General features: G+C 52.9%; 1 protein-coding gene across 1 annotated transcript in view; it reads right to left on the bottom strand.

The window, feature by feature from the left end:
• Positions 1-27,665, bottom strand: part of EPHA8 (EPH receptor A8) — a 50,646-nt gene that overhangs the window by 6,669 nt on the left and 16,312 nt on the right. The window contains exons 3-12 of the mRNA XM_049798266.1: positions 20,958-21,621; positions 7,792-7,947; positions 6,388-6,723; positions 3,963-4,087; positions 3,617-3,779; positions 3,044-3,140; positions 2,408-2,475; positions 1,742-1,867; positions 700-885; positions 8-69 (exon numbers count right to left, since the gene is read on the bottom strand). Of these exons, the coding sequence (XP_049654223.1) occupies positions 8-69; positions 700-885; positions 1,742-1,867; positions 2,408-2,475; positions 3,044-3,140; positions 3,617-3,779; positions 3,963-4,087; positions 6,388-6,723; positions 7,792-7,947; positions 20,958-21,621 (1,983 nt within the window). The remainder of the gene's footprint in view (positions 1-7; positions 70-699; positions 886-1,741; positions 1,868-2,407; positions 2,476-3,043; positions 3,141-3,616; positions 3,780-3,962; positions 4,088-6,387; positions 6,724-7,791; positions 7,948-20,957; positions 21,622-27,665) is intronic.

Below are 27,665 nucleotides of genomic sequence, written 5' to 3'. Positions count from 1 at the left end.
TCCTTACCCTGAGGAAGGTGTCTAGCGAGCCATTCTCCATGTATTCAGTAACAATCATTACCAATTTGCCTGCAGAAGACAAGGGAGGTCAAGTTAGCAGAGAAGTCACCTTCTTCCAGGAAGCCCAGTGCCAGGCTTTTACTGGGAAAGACATGAATCCAGGCCTGGGGGTCTCCTGCAATCCTGAAGAGCAGTCTCACCCCTGCACCACGCAGGACTGCAGGATGGGCAGGACGGTGGGGATGTGGCAATAATCCTGACATTTATGTCTCCCTCCAGGTGTTATTGATGTGGCTAGGTCAGCTTCGTTATCCCACTGAAATTTGCATTCCATTAGCATAACGCTTCGCATCAGAATGTGCCTTTTTGAAGGAAGACTTCAAATTATGATTCAATACAGGCAGCTTTAAAATAAACACTAATGGGTAGGAGATCTCCTAAACCAATAACCCTGACCTGAGGCGCACTGCGGATCAAGGTGGGGAACTGCCACATGGAAAGTTTGTCCTGTAAGAGAAGGCAAGGGGGTGGGATGGAGGAGACCCAGGGTAAAAGGACCTCTGACAAGTGAGCAATCGAGGCAGCTGAAGGACTGAGTGCACCCAAAGTGATCCCTAACCCCCATCTCCTAGAGTGCCCACAGGGAGATACATCCCAGCTCTGCCCCACCACAGGGTCCCATCCCTGCCAGCCACCTACTCCTGGTCACCACCCCCTCCAGATGGATGACGTTGGGGTGGTCGAACTGTGCCATGATGCTGGCTTCGCTCAGAAAGTCCCGTCTCTGCTTCTCTGTGTAGCCTGCTTTCAGTGCCTTGATGGCCACGGGAATCTCCCTCTTCCCTGGCAGCTTCAGGCGGCCATAGCACACCTCTCCGGACTCCCCTGCAAGGCAAGACAAGGTGAGGGCATGGAGAGCTCCTCAGCTTCTTGCACCAACCCACCAGCACCACAGATCACCCAGACTGCCAGCACGCTCACAGCATGCTCCAGCCCCTCAGGACTCCTGGGGTCTTTGTGCATCACTGCCCCTGAGTACAGAAAGGTCATCTCTGGCTTCCAGTGCCACCTCTGGGAACTGGGCAGAAATACCAGAAACCATCTCTCTCTGATACCTTTTACTGAAGACAATGGGCCAAAAGTAATGATTACAGTGGCACTTGCTTTACTACTTTTAATGAACAAATTTGGGAGTCTCTTAGAGCAGCAGGGATGTGTCTCAGCCAGGCTTCCTAATTCTGCTCTGGGGTAAGCCCTTGGGGTGCTGCTGGTAAAGTTCCAATTCTGGCTCTGCCCCGTGCTTCCCTGCAAGCCCCTGTTCCTATGCAAAAATCCCTTTTGTTCTGAAAATTTACCATTTTGCTTGCAATTTCATTTGCATCTTGTCACCCCAGATGCTTGCTCCAAGGTTTGAAAGCAGGGTGGCAGCGTTGGAGCGCCCACGTGGGACAGGCTGAGCCATCTGCTGCGTCAGCCTGAGCTGTCAGTGCCACGCTGGCTGAGCAGCAACCCTCTGCACCAGGCTCCCTCCAAAGAGTTTATTTCATGCACCAAAAAACCCCCACTCTGTCCATGATTTTGATCTCAGAAGGGTGAGGAGCAGATGAAGCCCTGGCTGAGCACTGTGTCAGTGCTGCATAGCTTGCTGTGGTCCCAGCAGGCCATGGGGATGGCACAACGTCAGACTGTGAATTTCCCTGAGCAGATGCTATGCAAAGAGGTCCCTGGCCCAGGGACTCACCAGACCCAATAACCTTCTCAATCTTGATCCGGGAGGCCTCGATTTCACGGGTGAACTCATGCACGGCCTGGCAGGGGTCTTCGTATGTGTGTGGGTCCACGTAGAACTTGGACTCGGGGAACTTCACTGCCAGGTTTCAAAGGGGAGACAGGAGATAAGCTCTTTCAGGCAGCCCTGCTGAGAAGTAGGGGCACCCAGCAGCTGGGCAGAGGATGGACAGGGGCAGGACTTCTTGGGTTGACATGCTGAGGAACCACAGGGGTTGCAGCCCCAAGGAAACCTAAGGTATTCTTTGGCATAGCAATGTCCTCAGAGCAGTCCAGGATCTGCCCAGATCTCTTCCATGTGATTGTCCCCCTCCATAACCCCCCCCAACACCACCCCTCACCTGTGATGAGTTTTCTACTCTTCTGGCCCGCTGCTGTCTGCGATGAACATGCTGCAGTCCCATCTTATGCTGTGCAACCCTTCAACCCCATTACCAGGATGCCCCTGGGATCAGAGCCCCCGCTCGGCTCTCCTAGACACATCCCCAGAAGCAGGCAGTGGTCATAACACTTCCCCCTGGAAACCACAGCAGTGCCAGGCAGTAATGGTCCAGGTCCCTGCCCATCCACAGGGCTGAGGTCCTTCACACCCCAGGAGCAGCAGAAGGGAGGGTCCTACCTTGCCCATTCTGATAATGCATCTTCTCCTCGTCAGAGTCCTGGAAAGCCTTGCTGTACCCACAGTGCCTGCCACGGGGACACAAGAGTCAGAAGAGGTGCTCCTGTCCCTTGGTCCCACAAGCAGCCCAAAGGCAGGGTGGAAGGCAGTGTGTGCCAGGGCTGTAGGCAGCCCACAAGGAGCTGGAGCTAACACTTGGACCTCCACCAGCTGCATCCCTGTGTCTTGCTGGACAAATACTTTGGCCTGGAGCAAGGTACTTTCCAGATGCTCTCCAAGGCTTCGCAGTGCTAAAAGTTGCAACCATTTTGTCTTCTCTGGGCAGCAGCATGTGTGCTCCACATGCCTGGCTCAGTCACGCTGAGATGTAGCAGACACAGTGCCCCTTGGACCTTTTTGATGGAGAAGAGCTCTCCACTATTCAGCCTGCTGGCATGAGGGGAAGGTCTGGAGACCAGCTCTGCCTCAGGGAAAGTGGAAGCAGGGTGACCCATAAACAAAGTCTCTTGGTTGCTTATTAAGCCCTGACCTGTGGATGCTCTGGACAAACTAGGAGGACAAAAGTTATGCCCAAGTACTCCCATCCCTGCTGCCTTGCTTGGTGACAGGCTGCACTGACCTCCAGAAAACACTTACCTCTTCTTGCAGATTAGGACCACGAGCAGCGCGACGAGGCCAGTGATGAGTGTCAAGCAGATCCAGACAATTGTCATCGTGTCGTACCGGAGAGAGACTGGAAGAAGCAGGTTAGGAAGGAGGTGAGCTGGAGTGGGGAGTGCTATGCTGAGCACAGAAACTTACCTACCCCAATGGGGTCATGGTCTTCAAAGATAAAGCACTATCCACCATCCAGCCCCAGCTTTGGGGCTCTCCCAGTGTACAGGGACCATTTATACATGGGGAAACCAAGCACAGATCTGGGAAATCCATGGTGATACAGCAAACCAGTGCAGAGAGGAGTTTGGGGCCTCAGCACCTCACCAGGTCTTCCCTACCCTGGCTGCTATGTCCTTCCTCCCTCTTCTTCCTAATGTATAAGAACATCTCAGGCGGGCAAACTCAAGCAAGCCCTGCAGGCGAAACCCCAGCAGATGTGCGTCCAGCCTCCTTCCCTATGTGGCAGAGGAACAATGGCCATGGAGAGGGGCATCACTATCCCCCATGCTCCCTGCCCCACACTTACCACATCCCACAACTGTACACACTCACCTGGCTTCCCCGTTTCCACCTCCACAGTCTGACTGAACCTCCCGCAGCCAGCAGAGGTGCGAGCCCGAACCTGGAAAATGTAGCGGGTTGCAGGCTTGAGCCCAGAGATGGTGGCAATGGTGCCCTTGGATTTTAGGGTTGAATAGCTCTGCATTTCCTTGTCCTGTGGAAAAACAATACCAAAAACCTTGCTGCATTAGCACAGCAACCACAAAATCTTCCAAAATAGTCCTTTGTGCAAGACTAGCTGACAGCAGCAATTGCACCAGCAGGATTTAAATCGAGCCATGCCCCTGTCTAAATCCACCATGCTGGGACCAGTTTGCGGCAGCAAGCTCAGCATTACCTTCTCGTAGTACTTGATCTCGTACTCCAGGATTATGCCGTTGGGCTGGTCTGGCTCTTGCCACAGCAAGGTGACGCTGTTCTGGCCTGTGCTCTCCTGGCGGACTACCACCACCTGGGACGGGGCTGGGGATGCAGATGGCAGGGTGTTAGGTACCTGCTGGTGTGGGTCCTGCATGGGTGAGGGCAGCAGGACACAGCAGCAGGGAAGGGTGGAACTGGAAACCCATGCAGGATGCCTGGTTTAAACCATGTTTCTGTTTTGATTAGAGGCATGAGATGGGTGCTGTGAAGGGCCTAGCAAACAGGCTTTGCTCGCTTCAGTTGCCTCAATCTCTTTCCCACTGAGTGAGCAGGCTCTGAGGATATGAAAGAGGAGGGCACTGTCCCAGCACAGGCAGGAGGAGACACTGGTGTTTCACTGTGACCCGGAGCCAGAAGGGAGAAGGGGCTGCAGGGCTGGAGGTTGTGGAGATCCCTACCAGGACCCTGACCCCTCCTGCCCCCCCAGCTGGGGAATGGGAAGAGGGTCAGGGGAAGAGGGAAAGAGGAGATGATAAATGCCCAGAGGTGTGATCAGGGAATGAGCATCAGTCTAAAGGTGCCCTGGGGGTGCTCTTCTGCCCTGAGATACTGGTCATCTGCCTGGGCCTGGGTTGGGAGCCTGTGAATCGGTCCTTGTTCCTGCCATGCCCAAATTGGAGCTGTCACAGCTGGAGGAGCCAACTCATGAGCCTCTTTTCCTGCTGGAAATACTCCCCTGGAAGGACCTCAGAGAGTGTGGTGGGTGCTGCGATGGCCAGGTGCAGCCATGTGGTCCATGGGAAGGGGTCAGACACCCCTTATGACCCTAACTGCCAAATGAAAAATGGGATGTGGTGGCTTTGGGGAAGATAGAGCTGCTGTCTGCCGTGGCTGCAGCACAGGGGTGTCCCTGGAGGAGCACAGAGACCAAAAGAGGGCCCAGGGGCTGCAGCAGCAGTGGGGTACCCAGGGACTGAAAGGCGGCAGTTATAGCTCAGTTCATCTTCGAGCTGGCTCTTCTGAGAAGCAGAAATCACTGTTGGGACACAGGACCCCGGGGAGCTGGAACAGGGTGGGATGGTGGGAATCAGCTAAACCCCAAGGGCATCTCTCCAAACAGCCCCAGGGCATCTCTGCTGCACCAGCCCCCCCCCCCGGGGCTGGGAGGACAAGAGTGACCGCCACCCAGCATGGGCAAGCCACCCTGAGCATTGTGGCAGGGATCCCTCAGCCCTCTCTGGCAGGCAGGGATGCTCTGTGGTGCACAGCAGCTGGAGCACCGTGCAGGCACAGCAGCTAAACCTCAATCACTACCAAATTCCCGACCCTGCTGGTTTCGCAGCACCTGCTCAGTATCCACTTCCCAGCAGAGAGGTTGAAAAGGGAATATTCAGCACCTCCTGAGAGCATCCCCCTCCGAGGCATCAGGCCGACGCTGCTCGTCAGCACTTGGAGGGATCATGCAGGAGCAAGCCAGCAGGATTGAGCCATTTCGGCATAGGCTCAGTGGAGTGCTGAAGGAGTGCTACGGACGGGCATTAGTAACAAAAGGGTCTTATTCTCATGCCAGCCATGAGCTAACCCAGCGAGGCTCCCCGGGTTTCTCCTGCTGGCACCGCCGCCATGAGAGCAGAAGGGGCTCAGCATCGCAGGAAGTTCCTGCGGGCTCGTTTCCAACTGGGAGGATTAACAACAAGGGTCAGTCCCTGCCCTGTTCTCTCTGCCTACAGCGTGCTCCATGGATGGGGGCTTAGCTGGGCTCTGCTCTGGGGATATGCCTAGGTGACCCTGTAGCAGGGTCCTGGCTCACCTGGTCTAGAGCATTGCTCAGAAATATTTCCTGGGGAAAGAGCATTTCACAGCAAGGGATTTGCACAGATGAGACATGCATGAGAGAGACTTTTCCCAGCAAATGTTGCTGTCACCTGCCAGGGCTGGGCATTGGTGTGAGCTAAGAGCAGAGCATGAACTGCTGCTTGGCCCTTTGGGAAGGGACAGAAGGTTGGAGGAACAGCCTGAAAGATTCATGCTCCACTTAGTGTTCCTGTCAATAAACAAGTGTTCTCCCTGCCCCCTGTCTCCTGCAGAAAAGGAGCCTCCACCAGTGGCTGCAGGCTGAAGTGGAAGGAAAGGAGGATGAAAAAGGATACCATGAACCAGAGAAGGGTAAGACTTGCTTTGGGCAGCAGCTTGTTTCCAGCCCACCCCAGCTCCCTGAACCCACCTCCAGCAGCAGAGATGATAGGGGCCACATCTCCTGGGGGTCCCATGCCCATCACCAAACCAGTCCTTGGCTGCTAGGGCAGCTTCTGGCTCCTGCAGATACTGGCTGGAGCAATGTCAGAGCAACATCAGCATCACCCACACAGGCAAAGCCCTGGGGGGGTGTCTGCTCCTCCTACCTGCCTGGTTTGTTGTGATGTTGGCGACTGCAGCTCTCCTGGACTCCAGGCTGAGGTCGGAGACGCCATTGACGGCCTCCACCCAAAAGGAGTAGTTGGTGTGGGCCAGGAGGTTGGTCACCGTCAGCGCTCCCTGCACCAGGCTCATCTGCTGGGGCACGAAGCGGATTCCACTGCCACATGCCTCGCACTGGCCAGCGTCCCCCGCACAGCGCCTGCAGACCACGTTGTACACAATGTCAGCTCGTCCCCCCTTGTCCAGGGGTGGGCCCCATTCCAGTGTCACTGAGGTGCCATTTACACTGGAGATCAGGTTCACGGGAGCAGAGGGGGGGCCTGGAAAAGAAACAGAGGTTCAGGCAGAGCGGGAGCTGCCGAAGCGTGTTGGGACTGGCAGAGCACGGGACCCACGGAGAGATGCATCTTGGGCAGCATGTACCTGTGTGTACAAACGATGCTACAGGGAATACAGAGCTGCCCAGAGAGGGAAATGCTCCAAACAGAAGACAGCAAAGACACAGACGGGTCTCGGGGTGAAATGCCATGGAGGTAAGATGCTCTGGACCAGGATGCCAAATGCCAGGCAGGCAAAAGCTGATGTTTGTTCTGGGGGAAGCAGAAAGCAATGGGGATGCATGAAGCTTTTGGGGGAAGAACCAAGGTGCTGATAGGCTGGACAGTGGAGAACAGGATCTGCTCATCTAAAGGGAAGGGTAAACTCACACTTCCTGGGGAAATCAACAATCTTGGGTGGATATCCCCTAGGGAAACACAAGTCAGATGCTGCTGACCTGTCTTTCACCCTGGCTTCAGCTAGCAGCCCCACACCTTTCTGCCCTGCTGGACCAACTACAGAGAGGATGACTCCTCCTGGGATGTTCTTGTCCCCTTTTAATAGCACTAGGCCCCTCAGAGCAGTCTGTTGCAGAGAGCTGAGCTGAAACCCTATGACAAGCCCTGGTGCCACTGTCCACCCACAGCGAAGGAGAGCACAGAAACATTTGTGCAGCCCTGTGGCCTCCCAGGGGTCTGACCACCCTGGGCATTTCTGCAAAGGGAAGCGGCCACACTGGCTGGTGCATGAGCAGGTGAGCTTGCCGGCAGAGACATGGTCTCATCCTGCCCTGTCACAGGAGAGATGCCCAGGAGGAGAGCAGACTCTGCCCAGGGATGTTTGGAGAGCAGCAGGATGAGGATGAGACAGTGAGGGAGTGCAGCTAAGGGGGTCTCAGCTCATGCGCTGAAGGGAGACCTGGGGTTGAAAGGCTGCTACAGCACCTTGGGCAGCATGCACGGAGACAAGGGTGCATGCTGGGCTCAGCCAGGGAGCATCTGCTGTGTCCGAGGGCTTGACGCCTGCCCCGCTGCAGCGCGGACGGGCGCCTGGGCAGCCGGGGTACTCACGCGTGCAGGCGGCCGAGGGGGGGTCCTGCACCGCCCTGTAGAAGCTGCTGTCGCAGCGGCACACGCGGGCCGCCCGGCTCTCCGAATGGCTGTGCAAGGGGCACTTTGCACACAGCTGGTCCCCGGGGGCTGACTTGTAAAATCCCAGCTGGCAGGCTGCAGAGGAGGGAAGGGGTAGAGGTCAGAGGAATGCGCCCGGATAAGGAACATCCCACGACTCGGTGGGTCCCACCAGCACAAAGCTGGACCCCGCTCTCACCCCCATCGCAGTGCATGGGAAACCAGCCTTTCTCCCCAGCGCCTGGGTGAGTCCTGCTCCAGCTGGAAACCGTGTTCTGTGAAAATTGCTTTTGTCTCTCCCCCAAGCTGTCATCTTGGTACTTACTGCCATCCTGGTACCCATTCACCACTGTTTCACAAGCAGACTTAGGTGCCTCTGTTTTCGTGAGCTGCCTGTGAGGTTTGAGGTGCTCTCCTTGTCCCCATGCCTACTGCCCAGAGCTCTGCCCACTGCAGCCACCCCTCTGGGGCACCACCTGGCCCCGGGGCAGGGAGCGCTGCAAAGATCAAACCAGGCAGCACTGGAAATTGCTTTGTTAACTATTCTAAGAACCATTATTTACGGGGCAAATTGGCAGCACAGTCCTCACTTCACAGTGATGTTGTGAACTGCCATACTACTCATGCTGGATGGGCCCAGGTGTCCAAGAGCATCCATGTGGGCGGTTTCAAGAATTAAAAGCTCCGCACCTGGGACACGGTGTACATCCCTCTGCAAGCCCCTGGTGCGCCACTACACAAAACAAGTTTGCTTGCACAAAACAAAGGGAAAACTCTCTTGTTTCACATTGCAGCAAACCGGCAGTGCATACATGCTGCCTGCTATCTGCAGAGGGACAGCAAGGCCAAACGAGCTACCCTGAGCTTTTTTCTGACAACGCAACTCCCCTTCAGTTGCTCTGCCTCCTCCTGGTGCTGGGGACTGTGTGGCAGCAGCACACGCTCATCCCACGCCGCAGCTGGCATCAGTCTGCTCCATCCTACCCCCACCTCTCCCAGAAACCCCTCGGGTGAATCATTTGTCACACAAACAAACAACTCGTCTCTCATTAGGAAAATCGATTAGCTCAAAAGTGACATGTGGCATGTCAGGTATCTGTCTGGGGGTGGAAGGATCTGTCCTTTCTTGCAGATTTCAGTTCCAAGTAGGGGAAAACAGGCTCTGTCTGAGTCCCTGTATTCAGCAAGTACTTCTAGGACCAGTTCCAGTGATTCAAGTGTTAATCCTGGCTCTGACTCATTTCTATTTTTCCTTTCTAAGGTAGTAATACCTTCATTTTCCCATCTTTACCCCCAGCGGCCACCTCTGCATACTGCCTCAAATTTTGCTTCCAAGCATGTAGAAGGGTTTTGTTTGTGATCCAGCATCCCCAGTGGTCTAGGTCCCTCTGTGCTGGCTGTTTGTTCTGCTTCTAGGTGCTGATTTGTTTTGTTATTAATAACACTCCTTTCCTTGCCACACATCTCCCTGGACTGATTGCCACCAACATATTTCATGTGTCACACACTGCACAGTCATGCAACAGCCTCTTTATAACTGAGCTACTTCCAGCAACGGCAGCTGAAGGCTGTGCTCCAGCCACACACACCCCTGGTGGCTTGCTGGTCCCTCTTCAGGCTCTGTCACCATCTCCTGTGGCAGCTATGTGCTGAATGCTGCTTTAAAGACAGAAGATAAATACTATTAGCGGGATGTACCAGGGATGGTGGTATCACAGGTTGGTATCACAGCTTGGTATAGCAGGCTGGAAAAAGCAAAGGCCAGAAGCTCCAGAGTTTGTTCCCAAATCCCTGCTCCTCCAGTCCCTGAGTAGCATCACAGCAAGGAGCAGAAATGCCCAAACTTGGGGATGCAAGGGAAGGCAGATGTGACTCATGAGGAAATTGCAGCAGCTCTGGGCTGGCATTGCTCCCCAGCTCTCTCAACATCTTTCACCTCCTCAAGGGCATCAGAAGAGGAGAGAAAACAGGGGAAGCAGAGCTGGGAGAGGAGGATTCCTGTCCCCAGCCAACCACACCAAGGACAGCCCAGAACATTTGCCAAGCTCTGGTGCTGACTGGTCTTTGTTATCCCACACACCAAGAGAGCCAGGGACTCTCTGCCTTTACCAAATCCCCTCTGCCTGATGCTGCAACACCCTCCGGTCTGCAACCCCTTGGTTTTGGGTGTAAGACTGAGATGAGTGCTGTTACATCCTGTTCTCAGGTGGGGACAAATTTGGGGGGGTAGGCAGCTGGGGAAATAAACCAAATCATATCTCTAAGAAAGAAAAGTTCCCATTTCCTCTGTGTGGAAAAGGATGAAGACATGGCATGAGCACAGCCTACCAGATGGGAACCAAGCAATGAGACAGCCCCACAGTCCATGCTAGCCAGCATGCATGCCAGGATTTGCCACCTTCAACTTGTTGTGTGAAGCCCCCCTTGTACCTGCAAACCACTGTCATCTCTACCTACGCAGGACCCAGCAACCAAGGACTCTTGATTCAAGAAGCACTGGAGTGGTTCTCCCCACCAATATTTAATTAAGGGCAAAGAAATCAGTGCTGTATCATGTATCAGGTACAGAGAGACAGGCCAGTAGGAAGGCTGGGAATATGAAGCACAGCAGATTTGCACTAAGCAATTGTAATCACTTAGCATTTAATGCTGTAAAAAAAAAAAAAGAAAGCATTAATTACCTGTAGCAATGATTTCAATTATTTTAGATGCACTCAGGGGGAAAATTATCCTAAATGACAAATTACAGGTGAGTTTGTGCACCAGGGCAGAGCTGCTGAGAGCCACCTCCCAGCACCTGGACAGCACGAGCACATGAGGAAGCCTGGAGAGCAACTGGGGCTGGGGTAGGCACTGCTCTGGATGGGGTCATGCACCTCTCTGTGTCTCAGTGCTTGCTTTAGGTGGAAGCAGGACACATGTGCAAAGCCTTTTGCAAGCTTGGGAGACAGGGCACCAGCTTGGAACCTGCACAAGATATGAAATCCCTACAGTACAGGATGACAGGCATGTCCTGCTCTGGATTGAGGTCTCTCATGCCAAGCCAATGACATGTGGAAGACCAGGACCTCCTGGCTTAGCTCTGGTAAGAGCAAACCATCAGAGAAGTGGCCAGCAAGAAAAATTCAGTCAAACACATCAGGTCTAAAATCTACAGGGCTCCACAGCCATGGTTGTAGCACTGAAGCCACCAAAATCTGAAGCCACCCACCAGGGAGCTGCAGAACCATTGTCCTGCTGTCTTCACTGCAATCAGCTATTGCCACCTACCAGAAATGCCCTTCCAGGAGCCTTGTAGAAGGTAGGAATTTCTTTTTTTTGTTATTATTTTATACAGTTGATACCCTTACTCTGTGTCTGAGGATCTCGGGTCCTGCCTCTTTGTGGACCACCAGAAGTCCTGCTACTGGTGTCCTTCTTCTGTCCCCAGTGCCATTCCCCATGCCAAACCCAGCCAAGGTTGTCTGTCCTTGCAGTTTCATCTCATGGTGTGGTTTTGCAGTGCACATGGGATAACAGCACACCTTTGCCTGCAGCCCAGCTCAAGGCGTGCATATCTACACTGGGCTTCCAGCCCAGCCCCCTGGCTAGTCCCAGAGACACAAACAGAGCCTACAAAAACCAGCACTAAACCTGTGCTTGGCAGAGCACATCTCCAACCCTCTGTTGCAATTATCACCCCAGCCTGTTGGGGGTAAATGCCACAGGGCTTCCACTGATCCCACTACCCTGCACAGCACAACTTGCCTGTTTTTCCCAGCCCACCAGCCCCACTCTCTCATGCATCACCTGCCCAAGGGGCCCTGGAGCAGCAGGCTTGTCTTAGAAACAGCGAGCGTGGGGAAGGCGCTGCCAGCCATCTGTAGTTCGGTCCATTTGTTTCCCTCCCTCTCCATCCTCTGGGGACAGGACAACATCTGCTAATAAGCTGGCAGAGCTCAGGAGATGATAGATGAACCTGTCGAGGATACACTAGCTGGGAACAAGCTGCTCTTCTCAGTCTGAAGTTGCCATCTGGGACTAGTGCTCTGCAGGTGGCCCTGGTGGGACCACCAAGGGCTACTTCAGTGGGACTGCAATTGTGAGCATCAACCCCGTGTCACTCCCTCTTGGCTCCATCCTCAGGCCAGGACGTTTGGGCAGGGCAAGGGCACAGCTGAGAGGGTGCCATGGGGAAGCTCCGCAGCACCGGTGGCACAAATTGCCCTCTTCCCTGACCCTGCAACAAAGCTGGACATCAGCAAGCACTAGAAGGGAGCCAAGAGCACCAGCAGAACATACTTCAGCGGTGCTGGGAAGAAATAGAGATGGAAATAAGGGTGTCGCAGCCACTGTGACAGCCAGAGACAGGCACCAATCCCAGAGCCCTCCAGGATGCAGAAGAAGCTAGCACAGAAAATCCCAGCTCCTTTCAATCCAGTTTCAGCATGATGCTCAGCTCCCACATGACACAGACACTGAAACAGAAGCATGTTATTCACAGTCATGTCTTAAAAAGAGGCATCTGCCTCATTGACCCAGACTTTATGTTTTTGCAAGGCTGTGCTCCCCTTTTCCTGCAATCCCAGGTTAGCCCAGGCTCTGTTCCCAAGTTGGTTGGTGGTCTGGAGGGGGTTTTGGGGACTGGCTGGGCTGGCTTTCTCAGGCAAACTCTTGGTCCTTAAATCATGCATCTCTCCCTGGCCCTGCTGATGCTCTGTGCGTCCTTTGTGTCCTGCTCGCCCCTGCACTGTCTCACACCTCCAATCACTGCTTTACCTCTAGCCACTGAGCACCACCTTACAGCCCTTCACACAGACCAGTTCCCACCTTGCAGCCTCTTTGCACAGCTCACAACCCCTTCCACCCCCAATACTGCCTTACAACCTGTCACACCACTCTACACACCTGAACTTGTCTCATATCAGCCCAGACTCCACCTCATATCACCTCCCAACTGCTTGGCCCTTCTTCCCACAATTCAACCCATCTCACACTCCTTCACACCCCCAAATGTTGCAGACAGGGGGACAGGGACAGTTTTGGAGTTTTCACCCATGAAGATTTTGCAAAGCTAGCAAAACCCTACGCATTAGTCTGCGAGCAAATGGCACATGCAGCAAAGGGCTCCCTGCCCAGCTTCTTGCTCCCAGATTTCACGGCCACTGGGACAAGTTGTCTAAGGAAGCCTCTGCTTTTCTGAGTGGAGTAATTCTACTTGCTGGGCAAACTGGAACCATGGTGGCCCAGACTGGCTGCATCCCAAACTGGACATCTGCATTGTGCTGCCATAGAAAAATCAGCAATTGCCTTGAATTCAGTACTGTTGAAGGCACCCCTGACTCTGTCCTGCTATTCTTCCCTCCATGTTTTTTAAAAAAATTTTAAAAAGCAGGAAACATCCAAATCCCAGTTTGCTGCGAGTGCTGCTCTGCTGCCTGGTGCAGACATCCTTCTGGGGGAGTGGAGTTGAGGTGATGCTGTGCAGACTTATGTAGGTGAGACAGCCTGGCATGCTCTTGGAGAAATTCTACAGCTTGCAGGAGTCAGATGGAAACAGGCAGCCTAATGCCTGAATTAGAAAAAAACTGTTTCCAAAACTCAGTCTTGCCAAAGGGTTTTTAGACAGAACTAACCAAGGCTCCTGAAAAAACCAGAGTTTTGACCAAACCAAAAACAAGCCCAGAAAACGCTGTGTTCAGGAAGAATGGCCGAATGGGAGCCACCCCTGCAGATGACAGTGCTGGAGGTCACCCTGCATCCTTGCTGCAAGGCTTCAGGGAGCAAAGATGCATAAATGAAGAAAGGACATACCAAGAACCTAATCCCAGCCCCTGCAGGAACCAGTACGCAGCTTTGGAGGGTATGTATGTGAGCCCTCTCACAACATGCATATGGCTATGGATATGTACAGAGGCTGAGCTTTAAAATAAGGGTGCTCAGCACTCAAGCAGAAGCAAGTGAAGAGCATCACAGGGCCAGCACAGTCCTCACCCTCGCACAGCTGAGCACCACCAGCTTTTGGATCCCTTTCTCCTTCACGGGGAAGTGTCAGCAGCAGCATCTTGTTTTCGGGAAGGGGAAAGAAGCGGTGACATGGTTGGGATCTGCATCTCATGCCAAGTACAGAACAAATTTTTGGCACGGTGCTACTGTTCTGTGGGATGAGGAGCATCTTGCCCATGCAAGGCAATCACACCAATCCTCCGAATATGCTGGTAGTGAATTTAAGGTCCCCAGCCCCCCATTGCATTACACCATCTCCAGTGTAAGTATCAGTGCAAAATGCCAGGTCTTTTCTGCAGGCTGCCTGTTTCTAACTCCCCAACAACACCTGCACATTGGTAATCCAGAGCAACAACCTGTGTTCAAGACCTGAACCTGGCCAAATTCTGTGGAAAAGAAGAGTTCAAACAAAAAAACCCCCACTCAAAAACTGGTGAAGGTCTTTGAGTACTGCCAGATCCATCCATCACAGTCCAGCTGCTCTTTGGCATTTCTTATAGGGACTACAGAGACCTACCAAGCACAAATGAAATTTGTTTCAGCTCCATCAATACCCTAAACTCCAGTCTCACATCATTCTCAACCTTCATCTATGTCAGTGACTAAACACAGCAAACTCAGGAAAAGTGGCAAACAATAAAATATTCAGCCAGGGACAAACCCCATATTGTTCTCTTGGTGGGGAAAGGGCAGCTCTGCAGTCATCTCTGTCCTTTTTGTTTGCCCCTAACCAGAAAAAAAAAAAAAAAAAAAAAAAAAAAAAAAAGGTTTGGGGTGGGGGGTGGGGGTGCTGCTTTGTTTTGTTTTCCTAGTAAATGCAATTAGCCATGTGCTTGAGTTTTCAAGGAGGGATTGAAGGTGCTGGATATACTGAGATCACCTTGTCCTGCACCCTGCCTTCTCCAGCATGCTCACTGAGCTGAACTAGCCATGCACACATAACCCAGCAGACATGGCATCCAAACAGGCTAATTAGCAGCTAGGTTTGGGACTATAAGCTGGAAGTCTTGGTACAAGGCAAATGTGAATCCAAGGATCCCGTCCCAGGGCTGGATAATCTTCCAGGGGAAGAAGTTTTTCCTAATGTCCAGCCCAAACCTTGCAAACAATTTGTGTCTCTGACACATCTTCTTTGCAGGCTGTTCCCATCTGAAGTCTGATACCTGGATCCTTAACAGTCCTAGCTTATGTGGTTTGGAAAACAAACTGTTTTCTTTTTTTTTAGGATGCAGGGCTTTGTGTGGGATAAACAGAAGGTGATATAATCTTACCAGACAGTATTGCCTGTATTTTACAAAGCAGCTGACTGGCTTGCTAACCAAGAATGAAAATCCTGCAAATTTCTTTGATTTTCTTGCCTGATATCACAGAAAGGACGTTTGCATAACTTCCATAGCACATCTTCGAAACTATCACTGCCCTTGCCCTTGAAAGGTTCATTTTGGAACACTCACAGCAGAAGCCCTCTGTGGTGGGTACTCAGGGCACTGGTGCAGTCTAGCTCTGGGTACGACAGCCTGGTACTCTGCCAGCAGGCACAGGAGACTCTGAAGAGACGTCACTGAGGTGCAACACAGCCACCAAGCCTGCAGCTCGGAGCTGGCATGGGTGTGCTGGGACTTGCACGGAAGGTCTCCTTGAAATCCACACCAATTTGTAAAGAAAAGTGAAACATATTCCAATACGTTTGTTTGGGTTGCAGTGATAGGGTATTTTGACACACTTTTATCTGTTTTATCTTTTATCCAGGCAGGACCTAAGGGAGGTGGAGTCCAGCCTGGTAATGGGTGCCCTGAATTCCCAGGTTTGCTGGTTGACAGAGGCACGTGTGACCCCTGCATGCATTTTGGAGGGCCCTGTGTAGTTCAGAGCCAGGAAAAAGGGGGTTTGCTTGGAGTCAGCCCAGCAGGACCGGTGTCCTGTTTCCAACAGAGCAACCTGGATCGGCTGTTTCACACAAAGGCACAACACAAGGACCTCACAGTTGCCGTGTGATGTTCTTATACAGGTGGGGAAAAAAATCACTGTTAGCAGAAAAGGGAGAGAGAAGCCCGAGGCTTCTCAGAACATCTCTGAGGGAGAAAAGGATAAGGAGTTTGGGGAGAGAAGGGAATGGAGCAAGGCTCTGGTGGGCTCCCTTAACCCACTAGCGTATCTTTCATTCTCCGTGCATGCTTCTCCACCCTTTCGGCACTGAAGGAAGAGAACACAGGCTGTTGTCTCCCTGGGCAGGTATCCAAGGGTGAGCAGCATCCGCACCTGCAATGCACTGGGCAAAGGGGTCCGTCCCCTTGCACCCAAGGCCCAGGAGAGCAGGTCGCATGCCTCCACCTTTCCTCCCCTTCCAACATCAGCATCTGGACCACATCTGTTCACACAGCTGCAAATGTTTGCTGCAGTGGCTGTAGGTCATTGCCCAGCCCAGCACAGGTGGAGTCTGTGTCTCTGACCTGGCTTCCCCTGCCAATGGCTTCATGTGTCATTTTGTCCCCTGGTGTTTCTAGGGCTTACCCTGACCCTGTGTGACCAGGGTTGTGCCCACCAGCACGGTATGTGAGTGGTGGGGTACAGCTGGATGGGGATTCCCCTCCTGTCACACCGTATAGCTCTGCTCCCCCTTGCCCCATCAGCTGGAAAGTCGGTCTCCACTGACTTTCTTCTTAAAGGTCCATGGATGCAAAACTGTATTCACAAGCACATAATTACCAAGCTGGGTATTTTCTCCTCTTAATTAGCAATGCCGTGGTGCTTTAATTGCTCGATTAAAGTTGCCCACAAGGAAGGTTTAAAGTACATTAAATTTGCTGATTGGTTCATCAGCATGAATCCCACCAACTGGAAAAAATTAACTGGCTTCCAGATTGCTAACCAGACTCTCCAGATCCATTTCCACCAGGCGTGTACCACAGGAGGCATGAGAGCACCCAGCAGCAGAGGATTTTGTCCATGAGGGGCGAGCAGACCCTCTCCTATTCCCATCTCTCCTTCAGTTTGGGAGCTGGAGAGGAAAGGGTCCCTGTGGTGACAGCCTCCCTCTCTTCTTGTCTGGAGGAGACAGGCCATTTTTTTGGCTTAAGCAGAGCTGGGTAAAGTCTACCCCAGGCTCAGATCATTGTTCAGCCACACACATCAGACCCCTGTTTGGTAGCTGTTCTTGCTCAGCCCTGGCAGGCTATCAACACCCGTCTTCATGTGCAAATGGGCTGATGGAGCAGCAATTGCTTAACTGTTGCTCCCTCATCACTGTTTTCCAGCCAACAGCAACAGCCAAGCTGAAGCCCCCCAAGCACAGCAGAGGGAAAGTAGCCAGAGCAATCAGGAGACCTGGAGGCCAAGATGCTTGGTCCCAAACTTTAGACAAAGATGTCTGAACCACTCCCGAAACCCATGAATATACCTCAGAGATGCTCTTTGGGAATGGCATTTCTGCCAAAGGCTCATCCTTTTGCTCTGACAACAGGGAAGAGGGCCTGTCCCTTCTCTTTTACCCTTTTTCATTTGTTAAAGAAAATGTTTCCTGAGAGATTCTGCGCTCCTGGAGGTCTCCGTGGCTGGTGGTTGGCTGGCTGGCTGGGTTTGTGTCAGCTCCTAGAGAGCAGCACCATGATCCGTAGCCATGGCACTGCTACTGATGCTCCAAACTGACTCTGTGCATATGCAACTCGTGATCACCTAAACAGATTGTAGCCCAACTTTCCAGTTTTGCTCGCTGATAGCTGGTGACAGATGCAGCCCAAGGAATAATTCAGATCCGCCCCAAAAGGCTGACTCTTATGCAAGGACCGCAGACTCAAAGCCTTGGGGGCTCAGAAGCCTGGCAGCCCTTCCCAAAGAGGGGCTGCAAGGGCTGGTAGGAGGGGTGGGGGTGGAGAGCCACTGTCCTAGCCTGCCTAAGCCTCCCTGTCCATCTCTCCATCCATCCACAGGATGTGGTACATGTTCCAGCTCTCAGCCGCACGACTGTTTGAGGAGGTGGCTTATGGGTTTCTTCCCATCCCACAGAAGCAGAACCAGGTTAAAGTGCTCCCCTTTCTCGTTTCTTTAATAGCACTGACCTTATTGAAATGGGTCTCTATTTGCCCTGAACAGCAACTGCATTTAAATAAGGTGAATTATGCTGATAGTCTTCTTATCTGATAAATTGCTGGGACAGATCCTTTTCACTTATGCTATTGCTTATTCTGCTATTTAGGCAGAGCAGTTGCTATTTGCTGTGTGTAAGAGATACTAACGCATCTTGCTGTGGACTAATGCATTTCAAGAAGGAAAGAGCAGCACATCCGAGGCTGGCTGTGAATGACAGGGATGAGGGAAGCAAAGTCCTTCAGAGCCTTGAAAATGGAGGGGAAAAGTGAGTGGGGCAGCAGGGCTGTGCTGCCCTGGGAGAGAGAACTCAAGGGGTTTCATTCTTGGGGTGGCTGTGGCAGAAGATGGCATGGGACCAGAAGCTGGGAATTTTAGGAGCTGGCAGACCCCAGGACCCCATCAGCAGCTGTGGCAATTCATGCTCAAACCTGCTTTCTGCCCAGTAAGGCACTGCAGCACCCGTGCCCAGGGACAGCTGGAAAAGGGGACTCTGTGCCTCTGAAGATAAATCGGGCAGATGCATGAGGCACCAATACAGGGGACAAATGTCTTGTGTGATGCAGGGCTGTGACACATCTCATGCCAGGCTGTCTGGCATCCTTAGCGTTGTCCTGAATCCGGAGCTCCTGGGCTGAGATCTGCCCCCCAATGCCATGGAAACTGCCCCTCACACCCTTATGGCAAACACCAGGACATCAATCACAACAAGATGAAAAATGTGGATCCTGCTGGGGTAAGCACAAGGAGTCAGAGATACCAGCAACCACCCTCCTGCCCAAACAAGGGGGCATCCAAGGTGATGGCCGACAGTAAAGGGGATGAGAGGCAGAGAAATTCCCCAGGTTCCTACACATCCTCCACCATGTCCCACCTCACCCCATCCTTCCCAGCTCTGTGGCACAGCCTTCCTTCACTTCCGAAGGGCTGGGAACAGCTCTGGCCATGATCTGGTTTACTGAGCTGTCTTCCATCACTCTGGCAGGTCCTTAGAAAAATGAACATTAAAGAAGTGGGGGAGAAACCTCCACTGTTCAAACATCTTTAGCTTTGACAAATAAGGCGTCCAACTGTGAAAGGCAAAAGGAAATTAATTTGGAATCACATTTTAAACACTGCCATAGAGGCAAAGTATCTTCTCTCTAATTCCCCCCCCCCCCCCCCCCCAAGCAAAAAAATGAATTTTCCTGATATTTATAGAAAGATTATTAGGGCCACAAGGAGTGATTTATACCATCTCATCCCTGTGACGGAGAATGAAAAATTGCTGGGGCGACAGCCACTGGAATCCTGCTTTTGTCCGCCTGACAATTAAAACGGCTAATTTCCAACTCTGACAGATCCACTGGGGTTATAAATCATTCTGGAAAGGCACTTTTCACCGTGAAAAATGAACTCTGTCCCAGTCAAACACAAGAAGCTTAGATCAGAGATTTGCATCTGTTTGCTTTTGTGTGTAAATATATGTACTCCTGCTCCACTCCCACCCACCAAAGGAGAGGCTAGGAAGGATGTGCTGCCCCTGCTCCCTTGATGCTGGGCTATCAAACTCCCTATGCTAGGAGCTGGATAAATAGAACAGGAGAGGCAGGCAGGCAAGACAACACTGAGGTTGGAGAAAGTCCAGTGACATTTCTGTCCTGTTTGTGATGCCACAAGCCTTGGAGAGCTTCACCAAAGAGCATTGCTGGCTGAGCAGCATGGGTCTGAGTCCGCCTGCATGCAGGAGGGCCAGCTTCTGCCTGTGTCCACCCCATCTGGGGAGGCAGGTTGGACCACACTTCCTCCTGTGCCGTGCCTACAGGTAGGGCCAAAACCCAGAAAAGGGCAGGAGGGCAGAGAAGGAGCTCTCCCAGAGTTTTGCTTTGAGGAGAGAGACAAACATGTCCAAGGAAACACAGGAAAATGAGGTGGGCTGAGCACGACACAGACCCCGGGGCTTCCCTCTGCCTCTAGGCTTTGGGGTGGTGATCTCCTGGGGTGGATTCTGCTGTATGGGAATGCAGGAGGGGAATACAGGGAAGGGGTGTTTGCCCATTCTGAACCAAACCTCCAACTCGCAGCTCCTGGCAGTCGTGGGGCTGGGACCCAGCCATCCAGGCAGCCCGTGCCAGTGCCCCCTCCCACAGTAGCACGTGCCTGGCCCCATGCACACTTTACACCCACTCTTTAACATGGGAGAAGAAGGCCTTTTCTGAATTATCAGATCTATCCAAGGATGACTTTCAAATCAATGGTCGCAGACAGGAGGAGTTTCAGATAGAAACATTTATTCTGCCCGTCCTTCCCACTCTGCGTAGCTGGGGACCCGCCGGGGCCGGCGCAGGTCCCAGCAGCACCTGGATCCATTCCACTCTGGTGTCAGACATCCTAACCTTGTGTCAAGTCTCCCTAAGACAAATGCTACACTTGACGTTTCCATGAAACTCAAACAAAGGCCCCGCACTCTTATTTGTGCTGCTCCCCTAAACACGTCCCATAAAGAAACTGAGAGCAAACAAATCTGTGTGGATGGCTCTCATGGGGAGCCCCGAGTGCCGTGCTCTGTACACACATATCCCCGTGCCTGGTGCACGGCTGCTGCTGGTCACCCCGCTTCCTTATCACAGTTTGTACAGTCGGCAGCTTGAAGTCTGCCCAGCGGCACAGAGGGCCCCCGGGAAGGCTCTCCACACCCCTGGACGGCAGGGCTCTGCAGCAGCCCCGGGGATGGGTGATGGATGGACGCAATGACCTTGTTTCATAAAAGCTCGGTGTTTTTTCTTTTTGCTTTCCTTGCTTTCAAACCCCCTGCACCAGGACCTGTCATGGTCAGACTCACAGGAGCTCCAAAGGAGCTTGTCAGTAGTACCAGCGATCCATTTTGGAAGCATGAAGATGGCCAGCAAAGGTTTGGGCAGACCTTGGCCTTCACAGAGGCTGGCTTTCCAAGTTTCTGTGAGCAGGCTTCTGCCCTCAGCCCTTCCCCAAAGAGGCAAGAGCCCCTTTGCAGCCATCCCTCCCCTTGCAGGCACTGCTAGCAAGAAGCAGGGACTCACCCATGCAGGAATCATGCTGTTCTTCGTAGCCAGCACTGCACACACACTTCCCGATGGGCACCAACCATTCTCCCTCAGCACTGCAGTACATTTTGGGGGTGTCCCTCTCTTCTGAATGGCCCACGCACTCTCCCCGCACTTCCACCAAGGAGGAGGAGTCCGCCCCAGTCACAGCCTCGGAGAAGGACGCCAAGTTCCTCACCATCGCTGGGCACTTCTTGTAGTACACCCGCACCGAAACGATGGCGATGCAAGCACCTATGTCCTGGAAGGCTAAGTAGAAACCCCTCTTGCTCAGTGGCCCCACGCCCCGCACCTCCGTGTTCAGCTTCAGGCGCCTCACCCCCAGGTCCACGTTGGTGAAGCTCTCATCAGCTGCAATGGTATCGATCTTCATAAACTGGCTCTCCCGAGTGCTGGTGCCCAGGTCCCGGTCGGACTCCAGGTAGTAGAGGTTGAAAGTCTCCTTGCAGGTGCCCAGCACACCTGGCATGCTGTTACAGTCCCTCAGCGTGAATTTAATCTCTGCGTAGACCCGCCGTGCGCCATCCCGTTGAACCCAGTTGGTCCGTAGCCAGTTGTTCTGGTTGGGGGTCATGACATTACAGACCTGGTAGGTGTGGATGGGGCTGAAAAACTCATCCATTTCATTGATTGAATCCCACTGCAGGACAGAGAGAGAACAGGTCATTCCAGATGTCCCCGAACACTGGGTGAGCACGGGACATGCAGGGGTCTGTGCCATCATCCACGCTGGGATGAACTCCCTCTGCTCCTGCAGCTGCGTCTGGATGCGAGATCACTGCTGCCACAGGCCAAAGGAAAATTAAGATGAGCAGACTTTACCCAGCACTAATTTGGGCAGTAACTCTCACAGCCCACCCTGATGCAGAGCTGGGTGAAGTGCACCCCTATTCGCAGACGGGAATGCCTGCACGAGTCTGATTTGATGGCAGAAACTGATGGCAGAAACTGTTTGGGAGGGCTCCAAACCCTCCAGACCATACCTGCAAGTCCCTTTTGGTGCTTAACCTGCCATTTGCAGCAGCAGCAGGAAGGCACCCACGTGGTGCTCACCTGGGTCTCTTCTGGCTCATGCAATCTCCATGCACAAACGAAACAGGCCGCTTTCCAGCTAGAGAATGGGTTTCAGGGTGCATACCACGGGGTGAAGGGGAAGCATGCAGAGAACACAGGACTTCCAGCAAGAAACGGGGGTCCATAGAGGCTCAGAGCCCCCTTCTTCCCAGGCAAGGAGAGGTCAGTGTGGTTCCTCAGTGGGTGCACAGTGCTTAGCCCAGCTGAGAGGCTGGACTGGGGGCTGGCTCTGGGAATCCAGAGGCTTACAGCTTGACAGCTCTGGGGTTAAAATTCAGTGTAGCAGCAGGATGAGCTTGGGAAGGGGATTCTGGGCAAAAGCAGGTTGCAGTGAGTGGGACTGTGATGGAGGGCTGGTCTGGGGAGTCACTGGGTGAGTTAGGAGGGGACAGGGACATTTGTATCATCCAAGGAAGGGATGCTGAGTGGGTTTGACTGACTCAAAGTGAGAAGTTAGTGAGATTTTGGATACAAATGAGCTCAGTTGTTGAGGGACAAGTTGAACTTAGGTGTTGAGGGCTACAGGACCTTTCTGGGGGCTCACTCTTGCCTCACATGTCTCCCTCTCCACCCTCTCCAACGCCACCAACCCCTCACCAGGACCCACAGACCTTCACTTCTCCGGAGGCTTCACACCACCTCTTCAGCTCACACCCCTGTCCAAACCAGGCACACCAATTACACCCCCCATGGATGGATCTGGGACCCCTCAATTCTTCTTATGGGAGAAGGAGGAGGAGGAAGATGAGCAGAGGAGGACTTCAGACCTTCTGCCTTTTCTCTGGACTTAGCAACAGGCTTTGAAGATGCCCGAGTCCCACCACCATACCCAAGTCCAATTGCGAGGGGCAGCCCCAGATGCAGCCCTGCAGAAGCTGGGGAAGGTACTGGCACCCCTGCAGTACTTGCTGCTCTGCCTACCAAACCATCACCCCCCACAGCCTCAGCACCCCCCTGCCTGCACCTTCCTGGCTCTCCCTGCACCACCGAAGGCAGCCAGTGGGGTGCAGCCCCCCACTTCAGCACTCACTGTATGTGCCCTGCCTGCCTGTGTGCTGTCTGGGGGAGCTGGGGGAGCCAAGCAGAGCTCCAGCAGTGGTGCACAGAGCAGGAAAACAAATCTTTTAAGCAGCATTGTAAGTACATTAAAATAAATCTCTGGGCTTGCTCTGACAGGGCAAAAATGATGATTTCTTATGCGAATAGTGACCCGTGATTCATTACAGATGCAAAACCGACAGCAGCTCAGAAGGAGCCTGATGCTCAACTCAGGGCGGGTTGTGAGCCTGAAGACTTCACCCTAGTGACTGCAGGAGCCAGCAAGGATGCAGATCTGCTGGGACAGGCACCCGACAGCCTCATGATGTGGCTGCCAGCACTGCAGGGACAGGACACAGCTGCGGGAGGGCATCACACCTCCCAAACATAAGAGAGATTGGAAAGAGTTATCAGTGATACTTGTAAGACAGCCTGCTCCTTTCTCCCCTCTCAGACAGGAAAGTCCTTCCTCATTTAACCTCCTCAACCTGCAGCTCAGGTGGAGGAGATGTTCCTCTGCCTTCTGCTAGTGCTAGAATGGTCAGAGCAGTCATTTTGGTGAGGTACATCTTCAAAACTCCCCCAGTATCTTGCCTTTAGAAAACTCTGCTCCTCACTGCTGAAGAGCTCAAAGCAACCTGGAAAAGGCAGCAGCTCCAGGTGCAGACTTCAACAAACGCTCATTCAGAGAGGAATATGCTGGCAAAGGGTGTGAAAGTCAAGCCACTGCCAGGAGAGAAAAATATTTCAGATTCTTTTAAAAAAAATCATCCTCTGAATTCCAGAAAAGCCCAGGTTTATCCTAGGTCCTAGGATCACTGAGGACTTGCTCTGCACCCCAGAACTCAAATAGACAACGTGGAAAGGAGCCAGGCTACCTGTGTGCTTTGCTGGAGGGGTGAGCAGCAGCACCCATCTTATTAAGCCTCAGCTTCCTCAACCTCAGCTTCCTAAGCCTGTAGAAAGTGCTATGACACCCAGGATACACCCCTGCCGCTCAGCCAAGGGGTACAGAGGTGCCCTAAAGTGTGTGCAGCAGCAGGCATGGCACAGCTCCTTGCACACTCCTGCACAGGGGCCAGCAGAAACCAGCCAGCTCCCTGTTCCTGCATCAACGCGTGTATGCACTGCGGCGCTGCGGAGGGTGTGGAAGTCGTTGTCGAAATTAATCCAGCACAAATTAACACAACATCCGTTTCCTGTCTTTTCCCTGCTGAGTTCCCTGGGGGGAAGTGAGGCAGAGCTGCGCACGGGAGGAGACACGCAGGACGAGGGCAGAGCTGAGGGTGGCGAGCAGGGATGGTCCCACACTGCGCAGCAAGCTCCCCTCTGCAACGTCTGTGGGGCTTGGGGCTCTCCAGGAGTGTCTGACAAGGGAAATATGAGGTTACTGTGTGCCACAAAATGCCTTGGCCTCCAGTCGGTGTGGTTGCTTTGGGTGTCCAGACATTCACTTCTCTCTCAGAATCTGGCAGAGAGAATCTGGCTCCTGACTGTGGTGTCCCTACAGCCCTGTGGCACTGCCAGAGCTGGCTGTGTCCTCACTGCTGGCAGAGAGCAGGGAGCTAAATGCCCACCTCCAAGCACCGGCAATGGTCAGCATCAACCACAGGGGAGAACTTGGAGGGTTTGCGTTTGCAACATCACTCTTTCAAACTTGGTGCTTTTTTGCACAGCGGCTGGACTGTCAGCTCTTTTCCCAGGGTTGCATGCAGCGCCTTGGGATCGCAATCTGAGACTAGCCCAAAACACCACACCTGTACCACTGGCCTACAGGGCAAGTGCTCTGTCATCGGTGGAACTGCATGAAGGGAAGGCAGGCCACCTGAACTTGTGGCTTGGATGCCACACGTGCATCTTCACATGCTACAAGGCAACACAGCTCCGCCAGGTCCCAGGATGTGCCAGGCATTTGGGATGGAGGGACCCGCCTCAGGAATCCCCATGACTTGAAGGGTTTTTCTGTTTCACCTTAATTACAGGCTCTTATGGGCAGGAAGAGGAGTCTCTGATGCCAGGTACCAATAGTTCAAGAGTGCAGGCACTGTGCACACACCCAGCCTCCCAGCATCGCCTGCTCTCAGCTGACAGTTTGAAGTGGCTTTTATTAAACGAAGCTCAGCCCGGCCCCCATCATTGCGATAAGAACCCCTAGTGAGACAGAAATGAGGACATCATAATTAACGTGGTGAGCGCACGCGTTGGGGCGGGGGGGACATGATCGCATCTGTATTCAGGGACTTGCCTAATAGTTTAAATTAAAGTCAACACCAGTTATAAAAAAATTTGCCAGATTATGAAAGGCGAAAGATGCAAACACCAGATACCTGGGCGGCTGAGCAAGGTCTTAGAAGTCTCCCAGGGCCTGTGTGGTGCAGCAGAGTGGGGAGGAGGAGGGGAAGGAGGAGGAGGAGCAGAGGGGGCGAACACATGAGGAGAGACCACGTTGCCCTGGAGCAGCAGCTCAACCTCCCACCACCCTTGGGGTGCCCACAGCAGGAGCCAAGGGACAAGGTCTCCCCAGCCCTCGGCATCCAGGAGGGATGCCAGGTCTGCCTGGCATAGCAAAGCTTTTGCTGCCACTAAGACATCCAGCACTTTCCTTCCTCCCGAGAGCAAGACCTGAGCTATGGCACCTCCCCTGGAGCTGCCAGGTCCCTCACACCACTGTCACTGGGAGAGAAAAAAAGAGAAGGACATTATTGCAGCTATAAATCATTAGATGGGAGGCGTTAATGGAGATAATCCCCATGAAATCAGTCACTGCTGTGGCTAAGGAAGGATTTGTCAGGCAGTTAACCACCCTGAGCTTCACTGCAGGTGATTAACTCCTGGTAGTGACCAGTGTCTGGGGAATTAGCAATAACCCAGCATTTACTGAACAAGTGCTGGGAGATGAGCTTTTATCTCAATTACTAGTCTAAATCTTTATTTTCCAATGTTCCATTCCTACCCGTCTTTTTTTTTCAAAGAAAATCAGTTTCGCTGCAGCTTGTCCTCTAACTTGCTGGTATTCCTGGATCCAGGCAGAGGCTCTGGATTGAAAGAGAAACCCAAGAAATGGCACAAGGACATCAAAGTGATGGAGGGCAGAAGACATGGCCTGGGCAAAAGGGAGAGCCCCAGTATCTTCTGGTGTTCTGAGGAGAAAGACATGACCTTAGATGGGGTTGAAATGGCAAGCACACAGCACAGCTCAGACTAGGGCAGAGTTTTTGCAGGGTGGGCTTGGGACAAAGGGACACTGCTCTGTAACAGAGCTGGTATGTCAGGTGGGGTTCATCTAAGCTATGAACTGGCTGTTGGCTGCAGGACCAAAACCAGGCAAAAAGAGTCCCCTGCTGCATAGGCTTTGTTCTGCAAACAGTTGGGTCCTGGGGCGTTTACCGTTGCACTGTACACCAGCATGAAATCCCCATCCCTGATGCGCAAACACTGCTGAGACACCGTCCTATGGGCAGAAGTGTGTTGTCTTTGCTCTCAGTTGGTTGTTTAAGCAAATCTGGTGCCTTCCTGCCAGTTTTGTCTCTGAGCTAGTGCAGAATGAGTGAATTGGCTTGGCTAATTGTGCCCAGGGGCCTCAGTAATGTCCCTTTACCAGGAGTGGAGGAGGCAGAGATGAGGAGGTGCAAACCACCTCTGAAGGTCTTTCCTGGTGTTCCCACCAGCAAAGCCAACATGAATCATGCCGGGCATTGGGGCAGCTTCCTGGGTGGCAGATGCCCACCAGCTCTCTGGGCTGACCCCAGGCCGTGCAACAAGGGGGATGCTGTGGGGCCAGACAACAGAGGTGTTGGTGGGGGGCAGATGGGGAGGTTGTGGGCAGCATGGGGGGGCCTTTCTCCTGCACTCAAGGTGCTCCCATTATAATTAGCTTTTGCAAGGCATCATTCAAGCTCCTTAGATACCCTGTGTCTGAACAAAATCATTTCCTGTTTGACTTTGTAAATCAAAGTAGACGATACAATAATTATTAATAATATGTTGACTTATCTCATCAGCGTTTTAATTAGTCATTAGAAAAGCAATTTGCAAAGGGGCCGATCAGGCTCCCTCTGATCCAGCAGGTCACGTGCCAAGCAAGGAAAGGGGAGAGAAGGGCACTGGGGCACTGGGGCATTTTCCTGGGGAGAGCTGGGAAACCAGAGGCACAGAAGGGGAAGGGGTAGGCTCTTTGACTGCACTGATAAGAGTTTAATTTTCAATGCAAAGGGAATTGTTCTGGGGATGGAGTGAGCTGCAAAGCTCCTGGGAGCCCTTTGAAGTTATAATTGAGAGGAGCCGCAGCCTGTGGGACAGGGATGCTCCCAGTGACCCTTCCGCTTCCTGCACGTGTCTCCGGGGTGGAGGTGAGGGGGGGGATGCAATTAAACCCTTGAGCAGCAATTACAGCCAATTACCCCTCGGTTAATTGTCTGGCAAGAGGAAATGTCAAAACAGGCTATGCATGCTCCCTGATGGCTTGACACTCCCCAGGGCCCATGGTGCTGCTGACCCCCACTATGCCCATTGCTCCCAGTTCCCTGCTCCTCTGCTCTTGCTGGCCACAGAAAACCCAGAGAGAAAAAAAAA

Source organism: Accipiter gentilis, chromosome 1 (genome assembly GCF_929443795.1).
Source record: "Accipiter gentilis chromosome 1, bAccGen1.1, whole genome shotgun sequence".
Lineage (NCBI taxonomy): Eukaryota > Metazoa > Chordata > Aves > Accipitriformes > Accipitridae > Astur > Astur gentilis.
The sequence above is the reverse complement of the archived record's forward strand: the minus strand, read 5'-3'. Positions and strand labels throughout refer to the sequence as shown.